Source organism: Pongo abelii, chromosome X (assembly GCF_028885655.2).
Source record: "Pongo abelii isolate AG06213 chromosome X, NHGRI_mPonAbe1-v2.0_pri, whole genome shotgun sequence".
Classification (NCBI taxonomy): domain Eukaryota; kingdom Metazoa; phylum Chordata; class Mammalia; order Primates; family Hominidae; genus Pongo; species Pongo abelii.
Genome location: NC_072008.2, coordinates 125409863 through 125429476, shown reverse-complemented (window position 1 = coordinate 125429476; position 19614 = coordinate 125409863). Strand labels below are relative to the sequence as shown.

The 19614-nt window shown below is 47.6% G+C and overlaps 1 protein-coding gene across 4 annotated transcripts in view; it reads left to right on the top strand.

Annotated features, from left to right (window-relative positions):
• Positions 1-19614, top strand: part of SEPTIN6 (septin 6) — an 84462-nt gene that overhangs the window by 14621 nt on the left and 50227 nt on the right. For all 4 annotated transcript variants that reach the window (XM_024240468.3, XM_024240465.3, XM_024240466.3 and 1 more), the window contains exons 2-3: positions 3086-3200; positions 15083-15278. In XM_024240468.3, coding sequence (XP_024096236.1) covers positions 3086-3200; positions 15083-15278 — 311 coding nt within the window. The remainder of the gene's footprint in view (positions 1-3085; positions 3201-15082; positions 15279-19614) is intronic.

The following is a 19614-nucleotide window of genomic DNA, read 5'->3' as shown; positions in this document are numbered from 1 at the left end:
ATTTCCGATGCCTGCTACGTCGGAGGCTCCGTAAAGAAAGCATATCAGTTCTCATGTCCCTGACTCCCCTGCAGCGTTGCGGACCAAGAACTAGCAGTGGGAATCTTGCATCTTACTTTGTTTGCTTTAATAAAGAGAAGGGGAAATGAGAAGGAGAAGCAGAAAAGGGTGAACGTAGAACAAAGCCTTGAGTGATGTGAACCACTCATGAGGCTCAGCTGTCTTTATTTATTTATTTTTTGAGACGGAGTCTCGCTCTGTCGCCCAGGCTGGGTGCAGTGGCTCGATCTCGGCTCACTGCAAGCTCAGCCTCCCAGGTTCACGCCATTCTCCTGCCTCAGCCTCCGGAGTAGCTGGGACAACAGGCGCCTGCCACCACGCCCGGCTAATTTTTTGTATTTTTAGTAGAGACGGGGTTTCACTGTGTTAGCCAGGATGGTCTCCATCTCCTGACCTCGTGATCCACCCACCTCGGCCTCCCAAAGTGCTGAGATTACAGGCATGAGCCACCGCGCCCGGCCGAGACAGTGTCTTGCTCTGTTACCCAGGCTGGAGTACAATGGCGAGATCATGGCTCACTGCAGCCTCAACCTCTTGGGCTCGGGTGATCCTCCCACCTCAGCCTGCTGAGTAGCTGAGACCACAGGCTCACGCCACCATGCCTGGCTCATTTTTGTATTTTTCTTGTTGAGATGGGGTTTTGCCATGTTGCTCAGTCTGGTCTCAAACCCCCCAGGCTCAAGAGATCCGCCCACTTCGGCCTCCCAAAGTGCTGCGATTGCAGGTGTGAGCCACTACACTCAGCCTCAGGTGTCTTCAGGGGGCCCCCTGGGGCAGAGAATACGCCAACTCTCACTGAATGATGGCATATGGTTGTCTGTTAAGAGTTCTCCACTGGGAGTGTGTGGGGTGAGATGTGTGAGGGTAAGAGCTTGCCACATGGCATTCACTGGCACTAGCCCTGTCGCTTGCCCTCACAGGATCTAGTGACACCAATGGGAGTGAGATCTAAAGCTGTGTGAAGGGGCTATCTGGGAGCCGGTTCTGACAAAGTTGGCTGCTGAGAGGCTCCACCACCCTCACAGCCCAACCCTTTCAGTGTGAAAATGTGCCCTTATTATGGACCTAGTCTAAAAGCTGGTCCAGCCCAACAGAAGAGCTGCCTGCTTAGTGCAGCCTGTGATGCTGGGCTGGGCCTCCTGGCACTAACCGTGCCCTTCTTGGACTGCTCTTGGCATCTTTCTAGTTATGGAAAGCTTGGTGCAGCCCCACCCAACAGAAACTGACTCCTTACATAGTACTCCCTTCTTGTCTAGCTCAGCTGTCTCAAGCTCCCTTCTCCCCTGTCCCCTCCCCTCCCCTGCGGCCGTTGGTTGGTAGTTGGCACATTTCTTGAGTCCACGCTCCACGCAGGCCCCTTTTATGCTTCCCCCTGGCTCCTTGGAATCCTGTCCCAGTTTGAGTCTCCTCCTGTTTTGTAAAATCATTAACTATAAGCAGCTTTGGGCCTTGCAGGCGAAGCAAAGGCCCTCTGCTTTCCAGGGCTGGGAGTGGCTTGGCTGACCCCTAGGGAGTCAAGGGACCCAGAGGAAGCACGGAGGCAGCTTCTTGTAGCCATAGGGAGCCACAGTGTTCCATGCAGTACCCTTCAGGCTGGGGGTGTAAGGATAACCCCACAGTGAATAACAACAGCAGCTACTGCTGATTGAATGCTCACCACATGCTAGGCACTATGCTAAGGGCTTGAGGAGCATGATCCTGTATAATCCTCACACTCCTACTCAATAGTTTCTGATTTTATGGATGGGGAAAACTTGAGAAGTTTATGTAACTTGTCTGAGGGTGACACAGCCAGGAGGTGGTGGAGATGGGGCTGTAACTAACACCTGCCAGATTTCAAAGCCTCTGCTCTTAACCTCTACACTATGCTGCCTTTGTAGATCCTCAAAATGCCCTAGAGAGAGAGGAACAATTGCTTTTTTTTTTAAGACAGGATCTTGCTCTGTTGCCTGGGCGGGAGTGCAGTGGTGCCATCATAGTGCACTGCAGCCTCTACCTCCTGGACACAAGCAATCCTCCCGCCTCAGCCTCCCAAGTAGCTGGGACTACACAGGCACATGCCACCATGCCCAGCTAATTTTTGATTTTTTGTAGAGATGTTGTCTCACTGTGTTGCCCAGGCTGGTCTCAAACTCTTGGCCTCAAGTGATCTACCCACCTTGGCCTCCCAAAGTGTTGGGATTACAGGTGTGAGACATTTCGCCAGCCAATAATTGATTTTTTTTTTTTTTTGAGACAGAGTTTCGCTCTTATTGCCTGGGCTGGAGTGCAGTGGCGTGATCTCGGCTCACTGCAGCCTACACCTACCGGGTTCAAGCAATTCTCCTGCCTCAGTCTCCCAAGTAGCTGGGATTATAGGCACCCACCACCATGCCCGGCTAATTTTTGTTTTTTGGTAGAGACAGGGTTTCGCCATGTTGGCCAGGCTGGTGTTGAACTCCTGACCTCAAGTGATCCTCCTGCCTTGGCCTCCCAAAGTGCTGGGATTACAGGTGTGAGCCACCGAACCCGGCCCAATAATTGCTTTTTAAACCCTTTTTGTAATACTTACTGAATGCTTCTGCATGTACTAAGCTCGTTACATGTATTAGCACTTCTGAGGCTCCCAGTCACCTCTAAGATATACCATATTATCTCAGATGGCAGATGTGGAAGGAAACAGTCTCAGCAAGTTACTCAGCTTGTAAATGACTGAGTGGAGATTTAACCCGAGTCTGTGAACCTCGGTGCTAGCATTCTCCTCCCCTGACTCCACTCTCCTGCCCCTAGTAAGCTCCTCTGTAATTTTCTCTGGAGCTGTGGCAACATTCACTATTGAGCCTAGAGGATGCCTGTCTCCAAGAATCTGTGATTTCCAAGCTGACGGGCCATTTTGCTTTGGAGCAGGGAGTAGCTGAGGGAAGAGATGACACACTGGGCCTGGGCAGGTGTGACTTCCTTGCACAGCGAACATTTGGATGGAGAAGCGAGACCCAGACTGCTTTTAAGCACATTTTCATTTTCTCCCTCACTCCTTCCAAATTAGGGTGAAGGTTGCCGAACTGTCCCCCTGGCTGGACATGTGGGGTTTGACAGCTTGCCTGACCAGCTGGTGAATAAGTCCGTCAGCCAGGGCTTCTGCTTCAACATCCTGTGCGTGGGTGAGTATTTCCATAGCAGGAAATTCTATTACAGAATATGGATCCTTAATGGCTGGATACGGTTTTGCAGGTAATTAGGTTAAATCGTGTGTCATTCTGATTTAGTTGCGAGAATGTCTCTCCCCTCTTCTTTTATCTCTCTGCCTGTTTTTTGTAAGCAGCTGGCTGTAATTACTTTTTTCCCCTGGCCAGACCAGAGTATAGGGCCATATCTTGGGGGGAAACTGAGCTATGTGAGACCCAGTGGAAATTCTGTAAGGGAGCTGGCTGGCTCAGTATGGCTGTAGAGTTCATTTTGACTACAGAAGACAGGATTCAGGGCAGAATTGGGAGGGAGGGGATAGCTGACGAAAAACGCCTGCCCACCAGCTGTGGTCAGTGGGTTGGGTCTGTTTCCTCTGTAGTTTTGCTGTGCTTGGTTTAGTTTGAACTCAAATGCAGGCACCACACAGCTGTATGCAACATTCTTTTATTCCCTTTACCTATCTCTACCTAGACTTTTTTTTTTTTTTTTTTTTTTTGAGATGGGGTCTCACTCTGTTGCCCAGGCTGGTCTTGAACTCCTGAGCTCAAGCAATTCACCCATCTTGGCCTTTCAAAGTGCTAGGATTACAGGTGTGAGCCACTGTGCCTGGCCTTTACCTTGATATTTAATCTCAACAGTGGGAACTGCATCTTAGCCCCCTCTATTTGCTAATCACAGCACAAGTAGAGTGCGGTAATATCTGTGAAATGAATGAATGGGTGAATGCCACAGGAACCATTCATTATACTTTTCACTTTCTCACATTAGCTCTTTTGGACATTACCAGGACTCTGCGAAGTGAGCAGAGGAAGTAGCATTTGTATCCTCATGAAACAGGTGGAGACACAGAGTCTTGGGGAGGATAAGGGACTTACCTGAGGCAACACAGAAGAAGTGGCACCATAATGAGGACTCAGGCCTGGTTGACCCCTTGTTCCTCCCCCTGCTTCTCTAACTGCTGCCAGCAACATCTCTTGAGCACATGAAAGCATTTTGGAAACCACTGAGCACCAATCAAACAAATATGAGGGATAATGGTTCCTTCTTCAAGAATATCTTCGGCCAGGCACGGTGGCTCATGCCTGTAATCCCAGCACTTTGGGAGGCCGAGGCTGATGGATCACGAGGTCAGGAGATCGAGACCATCCTGACTAACACGGTGAAACCCCGTCTCTACTAAAAATACAAAAACAAAATTAGCCGGGCGCGGTGGCGGGCGCCTGTAGTCCCAGCTACTTGAGAGGCTGAGGCAGGAGAATGGCGTGAACCCAGGAGGCGGAGCTTGCAGTGAGCCGAGATCGCGCCACTGCACTCCAGCCTGGGCGACAGAGTGAGACTCTGTCTCAAAAAAAAAAAAAAGTCTTCTTAGATCTTAAATATCTCAAATTTGCAAACATGATCATAGCATATAATTTTCACCCTGTAGCATGGGAAAGCATACCTGCATATTTTCAGTGACCTTCTGAACCTTAATGATTATATAAATACCAGAATAAAGTCTGTTTTTGTACTGACTGAAACACTCAAACACTTTTGCTAATTGCCTTTTATTTTTGTATAGAGTGTATGGGGAACTTGTTCATGTAGTAGATCTGAATTACTACTAAATTGGATATTTTACTCTTTAATGTATTCAGAAATTCTGTTTTTTCTTTCTTTTCTTTTCTTTTTTTTCTTTTTCTTTTTCTTTCTTTTTTTTTTTTTTTTTGAGACAGAGTCTTGCGCTGTCACCCAGACTGGAGTGCAGTGGCGTGATATCAGCTCACTGCAACCTCCACCTTCCAGGTTCAAGCGATTCTCCTGCCTCAGCCTCCTGAGTAGCTGGGACTACAGGTGCGTGCCACCACACCCAGCTAATTTCTGTATTTTTAGTAGAGATGGAGTTTCACCATGTAGGCCAGGATGGTCTCAAATTCCTGACCTCAAGTGATCCTCTCACCTCGGCCTCCCAAACTTCTGGGATTACAGGCATGAGCCACCACGCCCGGCCTAGAAATTCTGTTTTCTCACTAAGGTCATTCATTTTCTTGGGCTCTTTATCTTTTTTTTCCTCTATCCCCAGCATTCTTTTCCAGGTCACTTTTTGTAAGAGAATTGCTACACATTCAAGGACAAGTAGAGAACAACAGATGACGGGCAGTTGTTCCCACAAGCTAGGCTCACTCCCTAGCTAAATGGCTCACTCCCACACACCAACTTTGGTTTTGTTGTCGTTGTTGTTTGAGACAAAGTGTCCCTGTGTCACCCAGGCTGGAGTGCAGAGGCTCACTGCAGCCTCAACCTCCCAGGCTCAAGCATTCCTCCCACCTCAGCCTCCGAAGTAGCTGGGATTACAGGCATGTGACCGGGCTCATTTTTTTCGTAGAGATGAGGTGAGGTCTCACTGTGTTGCCCAGGCTGTTCTCAAACTCCTAAGCTCAAGCGATCCACTTGCCTCAGCCTACCAAAGTGCTGAGATTACAGGCATGAGCCACAGTGCCTGGCCCACATCAACTTTGGAACCTATCAGATGAAAATATGTGCTTCAGTTTCAATCCACAGATTTATACTCAAACTTATTTTTAAGATGTGACTTCTACTATGCATGTCCTTGTTCATAGGGAGAGAAATATACCTGGAGGCATTAGTGAATAAAACAGTACATTAAAAAAAAGAAAATATGTGCTTCACAGAATTACACATCGAGGGCCTTAGAGTCCAGATCTAGGCTGTTAATTCTTCAAATGCTGAAAGTCTAACTAATGGTTATGATTAGGTGCTATTTGGAGAAAAATGTAAAATAACTAGAAGTCATAGTAATCGACATCAAGTGCAAAGACTATCACATCCAATGTTAGCGCTGCCAAATCTCTGTTTAACTAACAAGAGCTCCAATTTTTGGCTGATGGCCAACTTATTTCACATAATATTTGATTACCACAATATTTCAGCACAAACATATCAGAGTCCCTTGGCATTCTTCCCAGAACTCCCTATGACCTGTACTGAAGTTGAGATGAGAAGAGAAATGACAGATCCACCCTAAGCAACCTTTCAACCAGTGCGATTGGTTGGGCTAGTAAAGCTTTAGGAGGGAGGCCATGTGAATTGAAATGGATCTCTGAGGGTGGAAGTGTAGGGTAATTTGATATGTGGAGCACAGGCTCCCCTAGGACCCAGAGGCAGCCAAGCTCAAGGCAAAGTGGGTGGGAGAAATAGTAATCCCCCATCCTCTAGTTTCCACCTAGACATTGTACAGCTATAACTGCTTCCACTTGCACCTGCTGGGATGGAATTGCTCAAGTGCCCAGCACAGACCCTCCAAGAGGGGAGGAGTAGGAAGGAGATGCTCTCATCCTCAAGGAGTCACAGACTCTCTTTTGCTCCCCACTTGTCAAGTTTCAGGAAATGGCTGCCTCTGTAGCTCCTGTCTTAGACCCGCAGGTGCAACCATTCGATAGGCCAGCCCCGACTGGGTTAATTTCATCCCTGTTCCAAAAAACCCTGCAATGCACGCATCCTGCCCTCTTGCTGTGCTCACCACCCTGTCCTTGCTCAGAGAACCCACAATTTGGGCCAAGGTCATAAGTAGCTTAGAGTAGGTCTGAAGCTGCAATGACAGCCCAGCCATGAGGCTGGATCCAGTCGCTGACTTCGCAAAGGGTCCATAGTTTAGCTGCTGAAGGTGATCTTTTATCTTGCAGAGCTTTTTGTGATGATAGTTCATGCCTACTGCCTGTGTACATTTACTCCCTTAATGACTGTTATAAAAAGATGCTGTTTGGGCATAGAATATATTTCCCCAAAGTATTTTCTTTTCTTTTCTTTTGAGACACAGTCTTGCTCTATTGCCCAGGCTGGAGTGCTGTGGCGTGATCACAGCTTACTGCAGCCTCAACTTCCCAGGTTCAAGCGATCCTCCCACCTCAGCCTCCTGAGTAGCTGGGACTACAGGCACACGCCACCATGCCTGGCTAATTTTTTTTTTAATTAAAATTATTGTGTAGAGGGCCAGGCGCGGTGGCTCACGCCTGTAATCCCAGCACTTTGGGAGGCCGAGGTGGGCGGATCACGAGGTCAGGAGATCGAGACCATCCTGGCTAACACAGTGAAACCCCGTCTCTACTAAAAATCCAAAAAAATTAGCCAGGTGTGGTGGCGGGCACCTGTAGTCCCAGCTACTCGGGAGGCTGAGGCAGGAGAATGGCGTGAACCCGGGAGGCAGAGCTTACAGTGAGCCGAGGTCACGCCACTGCACTCCAGCCTGGGCGACAGAGTGAGACTCCATCTCAAAAAAAAAAACAAAAAACTTATTGTGTAGAGATGAGGTCTCACTATGGTGCCCAGGCTGGTCCCTAACTCCTGGGCTCAAGCAGTCCTCCCTGCTTGGCCTCTCAGAGTCCTGGAATTACGGGCATGAGCCACCATACCCAGGTGTTTCTTTTTCTTGATAGGGCATTTTTGGTGTAAAATTATGGTAGCACTAGCTTCAATTATTAACAGAGACCTAGGATATTTTTTCACACTATTGTTTATCTTGGTGCTGGGCTGCCAATCATAGGCCTACATCCAGCAAAGTATCCTACATGCATGTGCACATGTGTGTACATCTGTGCACATATGTGTGTTGCAACTGAGAGAGATAATTTTTTTTTTTTTTTTGAGACGGAGTTTCACTCTTGTCACCCAGGCTGGAGTGCAAAGGCACGATCTTGGCGCACCGCAACCTCCACCTCCCAGGTTCAAGCAATTCTCTTGCCTCAGCCTCCTGAGTAGCTGAGATTATGGGCGTGCACCACCACACCCAGCTAAGTTTGTATTTTTAGTAGAGACGGGGTTTCTCCATGTTGGTCAGGCTGGTCTCAAACTCCCAACCTCAGGTGATCTGCCTGCCTCGGCCTCCCAAAATGCTGGGATTATAGGTGTGAGCCACTGTGCCCGGCCGAGAATTTTTAATAATCCAGAACCTAATTTATAGTAAGGATACCAATAAACGGCACCTGCAATTCTTCTTCCCTTTTTTTTTTTTTTTTTTTTTTTTTTTTTTGAGACAGAGTCTCACTCTGTCACCCAGGCTGCAGTGGAGTGGCACTATCTCTGCTAACTGCAACCTCCATCTCCCAGGTTCAAGTGATTCTCATGCCTCAGCCTCCCTAGTACTTGGGATCACAGGTGCGCACCACCATGCCCAGCTAATTTATTTTGTATTTTTAGTAGAGACAGGGTCTCACCATGTTGGCCAGGCTGGTCTCGAACTCTTGACCTCAAGTGATCCACCCACCTCGACCTCCCAAAGTGCTGGGATTATAGGCATGAGCCACCACACCTGGCCTATTATTCTTTTTAGAGGACTAGGCACATGAGTGTGAACATACTATGACTCCTCTCCAATATATTCTCTAGGGTTGACCATATTACCAAAGAGGTGAGGTTCCTCTTTCTCCCCATAAAAACACATATACTAGTCCCTTAGCTTTGGAAATTTCAAGGATCCCTTGATCCTAGATACAGTACAGAATGCCTCAGAGGAACCACCAGAGCCAACAGTACAAATATTCTGGGGCCCGTTGCTTTGCACTCCTGGGAACAAGCCCCAAAGAGACTCATCCATCTAAATGCTACAGTAGCAGTCATGGCTGTGAAGAGCACAAAGGGTCATAATGATAATATTTACTTTGAAGCTGCTCAGGATTCTAGGCTCAATTGGGCTCTGTTGAACATGGAAAAAAACAGTCACACAAGAGAAGCAGGATTGAGGCTTGCTGCAGGAGGAGGGAAAGGGCAGCTAGCATTCTATCAAGGCCAAGGATCAATTGTTTCATCCCTTCATATCTGGGAAAGGCAGCTGCTCATTTGTCTAAAACAGGCTGCCAGCAGTGGTGTGCTGGTCAACGTCACAGCCCATCTCAGGAGAAAAACTGTTGTGGTTTGAAGCATCTGCTGATTTCGTTGGTGTCATTACTCCTGCCATGGCTGCTGTTACGCTACCAACATGACATCACTGCACGTGGGCTTGGGAAGAGATGCAGGAAGCGGACGAGCCGGCTCCAGCACACCACTGCCTGCCAGGCCTCTGCAAGATCAGGAAGGAGAAAGGACAAGGTCACAGAGCCAGGCATGACCTTGTCCCTTTCCATAGGCTTCCTTAGCCAACCGGAGTTCCTGGAGTGTTTCCTTTTGGGCACCTCCCTGTTGAACTCAGAGACGTTTCTCTGGGTTCAACATTCAGAACTGGAAGAGACTTTAGGTCCACAAGAACAGGGATTGTGGCTATCTTGTTCATTGCTGTATCTGCAGCTCCTATAACTGTGCCTGGCTCCTATTAGAGTCTTTGTAAATACTCGTTGAATGACTGAATGAACAAACATATCACACCTATGCGTCTCGCTAGAGCACATTGGTTAAAAGCATGGACTCCAGCGTCGGCCTGCCTGGATTCAAATGCTGGCTCTGCCACTTACTGGTTTGTGACCTTGGACTAGTTACTTCTTCCACATTTTATTTTATTATTACTAGTTTTTAAAATAGACCTATTATGCTAAGGGAAGTAACTCAGGAATGGAAAACCAAACATTGTATGTTCTCACTCATAAGTGGGAGCCAAGCTATAAGGATTCAAAGGCATAAGAATAACACAATGGACTTTGCGGACTCAGAGGGAAAGGGTGGGAAGGGGGTGAGGAATAAAAGACTACAAATTGGGTTCAGTGTTTACTGCTCAGGAGATGGGTGCACCAAAATCTCACAAATCACCACTAAAGAACTCACTCATGTAACCAAATACCACCTGTCCCCAAAAACCTATGGAAATAAAAAATAAAACAGAGACAGGGTCTATGTTGGTCAGGCTGGTCTCGAATTCCTGGCCTCAACTGATCCTCCTGCTTCAACCTCCCAAAGTGCTGGGATTACAGGCATGAGCCACCGCGCCCAGCCCCTCCACATTTTATAGATGAGGAAAGTAAGGTGCAGAGATGCTGAGGAACTGGTGTGAATTTACACAGCTAGTAAGTGGCTTGGTTAACCCATCTATAAATTGAGGACAAATAGTAACATCTACCTCATAGGCTTCCTGTGAGGAATAAATAAGAAAATATATGTAAAAAACTTAGAGCAGTGTCAGTAAACAATAGCTGTTATTACCAACCCTCTCATTTTATAGAAAAAGAGACTGGGACCCAGAGAGGGGGAAGAGCTCAGTTCATGTCACAAAGTAACTTAGTGATAACCTGGCTAGAAGTCTTTTCTTTTTCTTTCTCTGTCTCTCTTTCCCCCTCTCTCTCTCTCTGTCTGTCTTTCCTTTCTTTCTTAGACGGGGTCTCGCTCTGTTGCCCAGGCTGGAGTGTAGTGGTGAGATCTCTGCTCACTGCAACCTCCGCCTCCCGGGTTCAAACGATTCTCCACCCTCAGCCTCCTGAGTAGCTGGGATTACAGGAGACTGCCACCATGCACGGCTAATTTTCATATTTGTAGTAGAGACGGGGTTTCACCATGTTAGCCAGGCTGGTCTCCAACTCCTGACCTCAGGTGATCTACCCACCTCGACCTCCCAAAGTGCTGGGATTACAGGCCTGAGCCACCGTGCCCTGCAAGAGCATAGTTTGAAAAAAACATATTTCATAGTACTCATATATGTTTTAAATTTTTTTAAGCTATTGTTTCCAGAATACTATCTACATTAAGCAAAGTGAGATGAAATCCTCTTGGCTGGTGGAGCATGCATTAAAAACCTTACTATCTACTTGGAGGAGCCCTGGGAGGGCTGGGGGAGGAGGAGTGAGAAATTGACCCCTCGGGACTCCTCAGGTTTCCTGCTGGAATCGAATTGCCAAGTCCCCACCTTCCTGCAGGGGCGTGGAATCTGCTGACCTGATCCCAGTTAGGTCATGTGTGCCTCCCCCTCACAACACACTCACACTCAGTACTGGGCCCAGGGCAGCCGTGGGAGGGGCAGCATCCTAGGCTCAGGCTGGGTCTGTGCCATTCATTGACAGAAAGCCTCCCCGACCCCCAGGCTCCACACTGATGGAAAACTGGAACAGGAGCTCTCGATAGCCACAGGACGAGCTCGCTTGATTTTCTGCCCTCTCTACTATTGCATTCATCTCAATTCCCTAGACACCCGGGTGTTCTTTTCTTCCAGACGTTCATTATTTGGCATCTAATTTCCACAGCGCTTTTGTGCCAGCAGGCATTTGGGTGGTCATTTCTCCTGCTGTTCCTCCCAGCTCCCTGTCCTGCCCTGCCCGGCCCCCATTCCTCCAGCTGTGCAAACAGGGTGGGTCCCTCACGCTGCGGTGCTGCCCCTGAGGCCTTCTGTGTGAACTTTGGGTTAGGCACTCTCGGGGGTACTGGAAGATGGCCCATCTCCTGCTCTCTGAGAATTCTTAGGATCGGGGAGCCAGGGTGCCCACTCTGGGTGCTGGGGAAACAGGACCCCCACTCCCTAGGAGCTACAGGGCATTCGGCAGGGAGCTCATGGAACAGAAGGGTTTTGGGAGTTGGGGGTAAGGATGGTTCTGTTCCATGGGAGGGAGTTGGGGGTAAGGATGTACATGGAAAATTCATCAGGCACATAGGAAGATGAGCTAAACTGTAGCTTAAATCTCAGTGCCCTCGAGAGAGGAGGTGAGTTAGGATGTGGGAGCCACACTGTGTTCCCACCTCTAAGGTACTGGCCCCATTTGCAGTTAAAGTGCACCCCAACTTTGGGTGAGGGGGGGTGTGATACATTCCACTGCTTGGCCAAGTCTGCCACCTCCCATGGCAAAGGCCCCACCTCATAAAATTCTTCTTGGGACCCAAATACTTCCTGTTCCTTTAGGGGAGGAAAAAGGGGGCCTCTTCTTCAAGAGTCTTTGCTGCTAATGGATATAGCAGACCCTGGCTTGAAACATGATCTGTGTGAGGAACCATTTCCCCACACTCTGGCAATTTACCAAGTTAGTCAGACCTGGCTATGAAATTGGGCTGGGGGGCCGGGTAGCCAGGCTGAATTGAATGTTCTCCTTGTTCTCCCTCCCTCTCCCTGTCTCCCTCCTCTCTCTTATCTCTTCTCTCTCTCTCCCTTCTCTCTGTCTACACACAGAAAACTCTCATCATACACAGATATTTTAAAAGGCACCTCCTGCATTCATAGCTCATTATTCGGGATAAAAGAAGCAGGCTAGACACACCCAGAGGGGGGAGGGGAGATGGAGCATTTTCAGTTCTGCATCATGTAGCTCTAACCCTAGCCCTGAACCACCCTGCAGATGTGTGCTTTTGGTCCCAAGGCGGGGTTTGGCAGGCCACAATTTGCCCAATGCAAACCCAGTCCCGACTATGAAGAGAAGTCGAGGCTCACATCCCCCCTGGGTTGGGGAGAGGAGAGGGAAAAACAGGGATGATGATAGCAGAATAAATGGGAGGGTAGTCTTTGTCTTCAAAGGGCAGGCCAGAGTAATTAATGATATCCTCTCTTCGAAGTGCCTGCCTCTCTACCGACTCTTTTTTTTTTTGAGATGGAGTCTCACTCTGTCGCCCAGGCTGGAGTGCAGTGGCGCGATCTCGGCTCACTGCAAGCTCCGCCTCCTGGGTTCACGCCATTCTCCTGCCTCAGCCTCCCAAGTAGCTGGGACTACAGGCACCCACCACCATGCCTGGCTAATTTTTGTACATTTTTAGTAGAGACAGGGTTTCACCGTGTTAGCCAGGATAGTCTTGATCTCCTGACCTCGTGATCCGCCCACCTCGGCCTCCCAAAGTGCTGGGATTACAGGCGTGAGCCACTGCGCCCGGCCCTCTCTACTGACTCTTTAATTCCTGGTATTCCTGAGTCACTTGGGGTGGGCTGAGGGGTCAAATACAGCCTGGATCTGTAGAGATTATAAGCAGTTTTAGTGCCCAGCCCAGTTTGTGGCCTCATATCAGATTCCTGTTTAGCCCCCTTGTCACCAACTCCTGACTTCTTGTGATGTCCCATTCCCTGAAGTCTTGTTGGCTCCTGACAGTGGCTTGGTATCCCTTGATCTCCCAGGAATAAGCTCCCAAAACCTTCACCAGTCTGCCACAGCCTTTCCCCTACTCGTTTCCCTAGTGTGATGTTCAAGACTTTAAAAATTCCAACGGTTTGACTTATTAGTATCTCGCAGCCTAGTAGTTAAACAAATAAATGGCTAGTTTGTTTAAAATTTAAGGATAAGGGCCGGGTGCGGTGGCTCATGCCTGTAATCCCAGTACTTTCGGAGGCCGAGGCAGGTGGATCACCAGAGGTCAGGAGTTTGAGACCAGCCTAGCCAACATGGTGAAACCCCATCTCTACTGAAAATACAAAAATTAGCTGGGCATGGTGGCAGGCACCTGTAATCCCAGCTACTTGGGAGACTGAGGCAGGAGAATCACTTGAACCCAGCAGGCAGAGGCTGCAGTGAGCCGAGATTGCGCCACTGCACTCCAGCCTGGGCAACAGAGTGAGACGCTGTATCAAAAAAAAAAAAAAAAGAAGAAGAATTTTTGTGGCCTGCTGGGTCTCCCCACCCTGCCCCTCTTAGTTAAAAACGGTCTCACTGAAAGTTCAACCGTTCAACCAGGCTGGGAGGATAAGCCAGGAGCCTGCATGGTTTTCACCATGGGGAGGCACATCTGGGGCATCCCCAGAGGGCTGTTTAGGCCTGGCAGGGAGGAGAGGTGGGGACTGAGATGAAAGGATATTTGTTTGACAAGGGACCACTGTCTTTTGTTTTTTTTGTTTTTTTTTTGAGATTGAGTCTCACTCTCTTGCCCAGGCTGGAGTGCAGTGGCACGATCTCAGCTCACTGCAACCTCTGCCTCCTCTGGTTCAAGTAATTCTCCTGCCTCAGCCTTTCCGTAGCTGGGATTACAGGCACCTGTCACCATGCCTGGCTAAATTGTGTATGTATATATATATTTTTGGTAGAGACAGGGTTTCACAATGTTGGCCAGGCTGGTCTTGAATGCCTGACCTCAAGTGATCTGCCTGCTTCAGCCTCCCAAAGTGCTAGGATTACAGGTGTGAGCCACCACGCCTGGCCACCGCTGTCATTTTTTAAAAAAATCTAAAATAGTCCTTTAATTTTTATGACGAAAACTATACATATTCCACTTAGAAAACTTGGGAAATATAGAAAAGCATAAAGAAAGGGATGAAAACCACACATAAGATCACCACTCAGAGATAGCCATTGGTAAGAGTATATTGTATTTCCTTCCAGTCTTTTTTTTCTAGGCATAGCTATATCTCTCCATCGCTGCCTATAACATAATTTCTTTTTCTGACTATAAAAGCAATGTATACTTGGCCAGGTGCGGTGGCTAACGCCTGTAATCCCATCACTTTGGGAGGTCGAGGTGGGTGGATCACGAGGTCAGGAGTTTGAGACCAGCCTGGCCAAGACGGTGAAACCCCATCTCTACTAAAAATACAAAAATTAGCTGGGCACGGTGGCGGGTGCCTATAATCCCAGCTACTCGGGAGGCTGAGGTAGGAGAATCGCTTGAACCCGGGAGATGGAGGTTGCAGTGAGCCGAGATCACGCCACTGCACTCTAACCTGGGTGACAGAGCAAGACTCCGTCTCAAAAGAAAAAAAAAATGTATACTCAAGGTAAAATTTCCAAATGACAGAAAAAATTTGGAAGAATAAAGTGAAAATTACCTCAATTCTACTATCTGAGATGACTACTACTGATCCGTCTGTATAGTTCCTTTCCGTCTTTTTCATTTAACTGAAATCATATAGTTCATCTGCTTCTGCTTTTTGCTTTATGTTTTATCATGTTCATTTTCCCATGTCAACAAATGTGTATATGGAACATGATGTGTAAGGGCTGAATAGTCACTATGTGAACAGACCATAATTTATCCTTTTGCTTTTTAGGAGAGACAGGTTTGGGCAAGTCCACCCTCATGGACACCCTGTTCAACACCAAGTTCGAAGGGGAGCCAGCCACCCACACACAGCCGGGTGTCCAGCTCCAGTCTAATACCTATGACCTCCAAGAGAGCAACGTGAGGCTAAAGCTCACGATCGTTAGCACAGTTGGCTTTGGGGACCAGATCAACAAAGAGGACAGGTAAGGAAGGCGGTGGGGTGGGGTAGGGTGGGGAGGTTGGTAGAGGGCCGCAGAGAGGAGCTCACCGCGGAGATCTTGAAGACAGCACAGATACCCGGCCCAAGCCTGTCCTCCCAGAATGGTGTGGGCAGCAGCAGGTACCTCCCAAGCATCGGCCCTGTCTGGTGTCCCTGTCTACAGCAACTGTTCCACTCCACTCACTTTGCCAAAAGAAGGGCGTCTTTCTAGTATACATGGGTCAGGTCTCAATTCCAATTCCATGCAGCAAACATTTATTGAGCTCCTACCTTGCGCCAGGTACTGTCGAGCTCTGACCATCTAAAAAGGAATGGCTTGGTCTCTGCCCTTGAGGGACTCATAGGCAAAACCGGTTTTAAGCAAATAATTTCCATAGAGTATAAGATGTTCTGTAAAGGACAGGGCACAAAGAGATAAAGGACAAGTTACAATGAGAACACAAAGGCGAGAACCGTCAATTCCACGTAGGGAGGTCAGGGAAGCCTTCACAAAGGATGTGCCTCCTGAGCTGACTCTTGAAGGACGAACTGTTTTGCCAGACAGACAAGGGAATGGAGATAGGGGCATCTCAGGCAGAAGTAACTGCCTGTATAAAGGCAAAGTGATGTGCAGGATTCTGGTATGTTCTAGGGAAGTGCAGCTTGCTCTCTTTGGCTAGACAGAGGCAGAGTCACTGTGAAGCTAATGAAGATTGCACAGGCCCCTTCCAAAGCTCTGTAACTAATGTTCAATCACAACGTCGTATTATTTTCCTCAGAGAGTCTTTCAAATTGCATAAGCCTAAGGGCTGGAAAAACCTGGTTCTGCCCCTGGGCTAGCACTTGGAGTAAGCGCTTAGGGAAAAAATGGGGAGATGAGGCTGAAGAGGTAAGCAGGTGCCAGATCACAGAAGGATTTATGATCAAGGCAAGAGGTAAAATAGGTGCTGAGACAGGGAAGAGGAGACAGATTTGCTAAATACTGAGTAGGTAAATATCAACAGGACTTGGTAGACACTTGGTGTGGGGTTGTGAAGGCAAAAGAAAAATCTAAAATGAGGCCCAAATTTCCAGCTTTGGGAGAGTGGACACATGGTGATGGCATTCCATAAGAGAACCAGGGTTCAAAATAATCAGCTCTGTTTTGGACATGTCAAGTTTGATCTGTCTGAGGAATACTGAGATACGCGATGACCTTCAGCAGTAGGCAGTTGAACACACAGAATTGGAGATCAGAAGAGGCTAGAAATAGATTAGGTTATCAAGGTAGAGGTGATATGTTCCAACCATGGACACATGTAAAATCACCCAGGGATCAGAGTAGAGTAAGAAGAACACTGGGCTGAAGACAAAAACCTCAGGATGCTAAGTCAATAGATGGAGGAAGAGACATCCTGAAAAGGGACTGTACAGGAATAAGCAGACAGGTAGGAGGGGGACAGGAAAGATGTTGGGGGGCCAGGCAAGGTGGCTCACGCCTGTAATCCCAGCACTTTGGGAGGCCGAGGCGGGCAGATCACTTGAAGTCAGGAGTTCAAGACCAGCCTGGCCAATATCATGAAACCCCGTCTCTACGAAAAATACAAAAATTAGCCGGGTGTGATGGCGGGTGCCTGTAATTCCAGCTAGTCGGGTGGCTGAGGTGGGAGAATCACTTGAACCCGGGAGGCAGGGTTGCAGTGAGCTGAGATTGCACCACTGTACTCCAGCCTAGGCGGCAGAGCAAGACTCTGTCTCAAAACAAAACAGAAAGATGTAGGGGGTTGAGAATGTGTGTGAGTGAAGACTAGGTGAGGCTCAGAGATGGGAACGTGATGAGGGGTGGGGTCAGGTACCATCTGCATTTAACCAGAAGTCACATGGTTATCACATGTGCTCATCTCAGAAAGGGCCATTCATCATTTTAAGCAGAGGGTCTTCTCATCCTTTCAGGATTCTCTTGCTTCTTAGATGAACTTTATGTCAAATTCTTTTATTTCCCCCTTAAAGCTACAACAGCCACACTCACTTCCTTATAATGAATAAATATATGTAGCTTCTTTTTATTTTTATTTTTTTTTGAGACGGAGTCTCTCTCTGTCGCCCAGGCTGGAGTGCAGTGGTGTGATCTCAGCTCACTGCAAGCTCCACCTCCTGGGTTCACACCATTCTCCTGCCTCAGCCTCCCGAGTAGCTGGGACTACAGGCTCGTGCCACCACGCCCAGCTAATTTTTTTTTTTGTATTTTTAGTAGAGACGGGGTTTCACTGTGTTAGCCAGGTTGGTCTCAATCTCCTGACCTCATGATCCACCCACCTTGACCTCCCAAAATGCTAGGATTACAGGTGTGAGCCACCGTGCCCAGCCAAATATATGTAGCTTCTTAATAATGGAACTGAGTTCTGTTTTGCATTTGAAATTCTAGAAAAAAGACATCTCTGCTTTTTTTTTTTTTTTTTTTTTTGAGATGGAGTCACACTCTATCACCCAGGCTGAAGTGTAGTGGCACAATCTCAGCTCACTACAGCCTCCGCCTCCTGGGTTCAAGTGATTCTCCTGCCTCAGCCTCCCGAGAGTAGCTGGAATTAGTCGTGCACCACCACACCCTGCTAATTTTTCTGTATTTTTAGTAGAGATGGGGTTTCACCATGTTGGCCAGGCTGGTCTTGAACTCCTGATCTCAAGTGATCCCCCCCCACCCCCCCCGCCACCTTGGCCTCCTAAATTGCTGGGATTACAGGCATGAGCCACTGTGCCTGGCCACCTCTGCTTTTTATAGGCATGCTTATTGTGCTAATCTTGTTTGGTTGAGAATAAATTAAACTTTGGAGAAAGGATATTTGGGCCACAATATGAGTGCTTAATCTCAGCTGCAGATTGCTCAGAAACTTCAATTACATTTCTTACAGTTCTTTCAGTTACATACATTCAACATATCTAACATTGGACAATGCCTTGATAATAATGGCTTGGGAGGACTGAACAGATACTGCGCCTCAGAGGCAAATCTACTTCCGTTATAGTTTTAAGATATCCCTATTGTTTCTTCCTGAATATAAATGTGATACATACTTATAATAAATCAAATAAGTAGAAATGAAAAGCCTCCTTGAAATTGCACTGAGGAGCAGGGGTGGAGTAAGCTCCAGGGATCTGTAATAAAAAGCAGTGTTTTCTTCATGCTGTTAGGGCCATGTTAGCATAGATATATCAGTGAAACATCATTGAAACAGGGCATTAGAATATCCCGCTTTACAAGGGCACATGCATAAACTAGGAAGAGGAATGACTAAGGCCGGATACTGCGGAAAGCTACCATTTAAACGATGCTGGAGGCAGGGCACAGTGGCTGAAGCCTGTAATTCCAGCACTTTGGAAGGCCAAGGTGGGTGGATCACTTGAGGCCAGGAGTTCAAGACCAGCCTGGCCAACATGGTGAAACCTCCGTCTCTACTAAAAATACAAAAAATTAGCCAGGCATGGTGGTGTGTGCCTGTAATCGCAGCTACTCAGGAGGCTGAGGCACAAGAATTGCTTGAACCCGGAAGGTGGTGGTTGCAGTGAGCTGAGATCGCACCATGGCACTCCAGCCTAGACAACAGAGTGAGACTCCATCTCGAAAAATAAAAACAAAAAAGGATGCTGGAGAAAAGGGGATTTAAGGGAGAGACTGAGAAGGACAGGCTGGAGAGGGGAGTGCTTAGGAACCTAGGCTTTGGTCTCAGACCTGGGTTCAAATTTCATCTTGCTGTCTTTTTAGCCCAGGGATCTTGAACAAGGTACTTAAATTTTCTATGCCTCAGTTTTCTCATCTGTAAAATGGGGATGATAATGATGGATAATAATAATAACACCAACCTTAGAGAGTTGTGGTGAAGCACATTTGACATGTGTGGAATATGAAATGCTTAAACACCTGGCACAGAGTAACTGCCTCATAAACTGAAGATATTATGATCATGATTGTTATTGATAGAAGAATCAAGGGACAGCTAAATCATGTAGTATATGGGAAGGAATGATACATGGTATCCAGGAAGACAAGAACTGCAAAATATTCTTTGGGTTTGGTGATATGAAGGTCAGTAGTACATTTCAGAATAATAATTCAAGGGGAACTGTGGGTAGAAGCCAGATTACCGTGATTGCTGAGTGAATGGAAAGTAAGGATGTAAAGACATCAGAAGAGCAAAAAGAGCAATGGAACAGAAAAATCAGTCTAAGACCAGATTCCTGCTCATATGGAAATTTAGCATATGTAAGTCAGCAGGGGAAGAATGGACTATTCAGGAGATGATGCTGGGAAAATAGGCCATCTATTTAGGAAAAAAATAAAACGAGATCCTCTCACACAAACACCA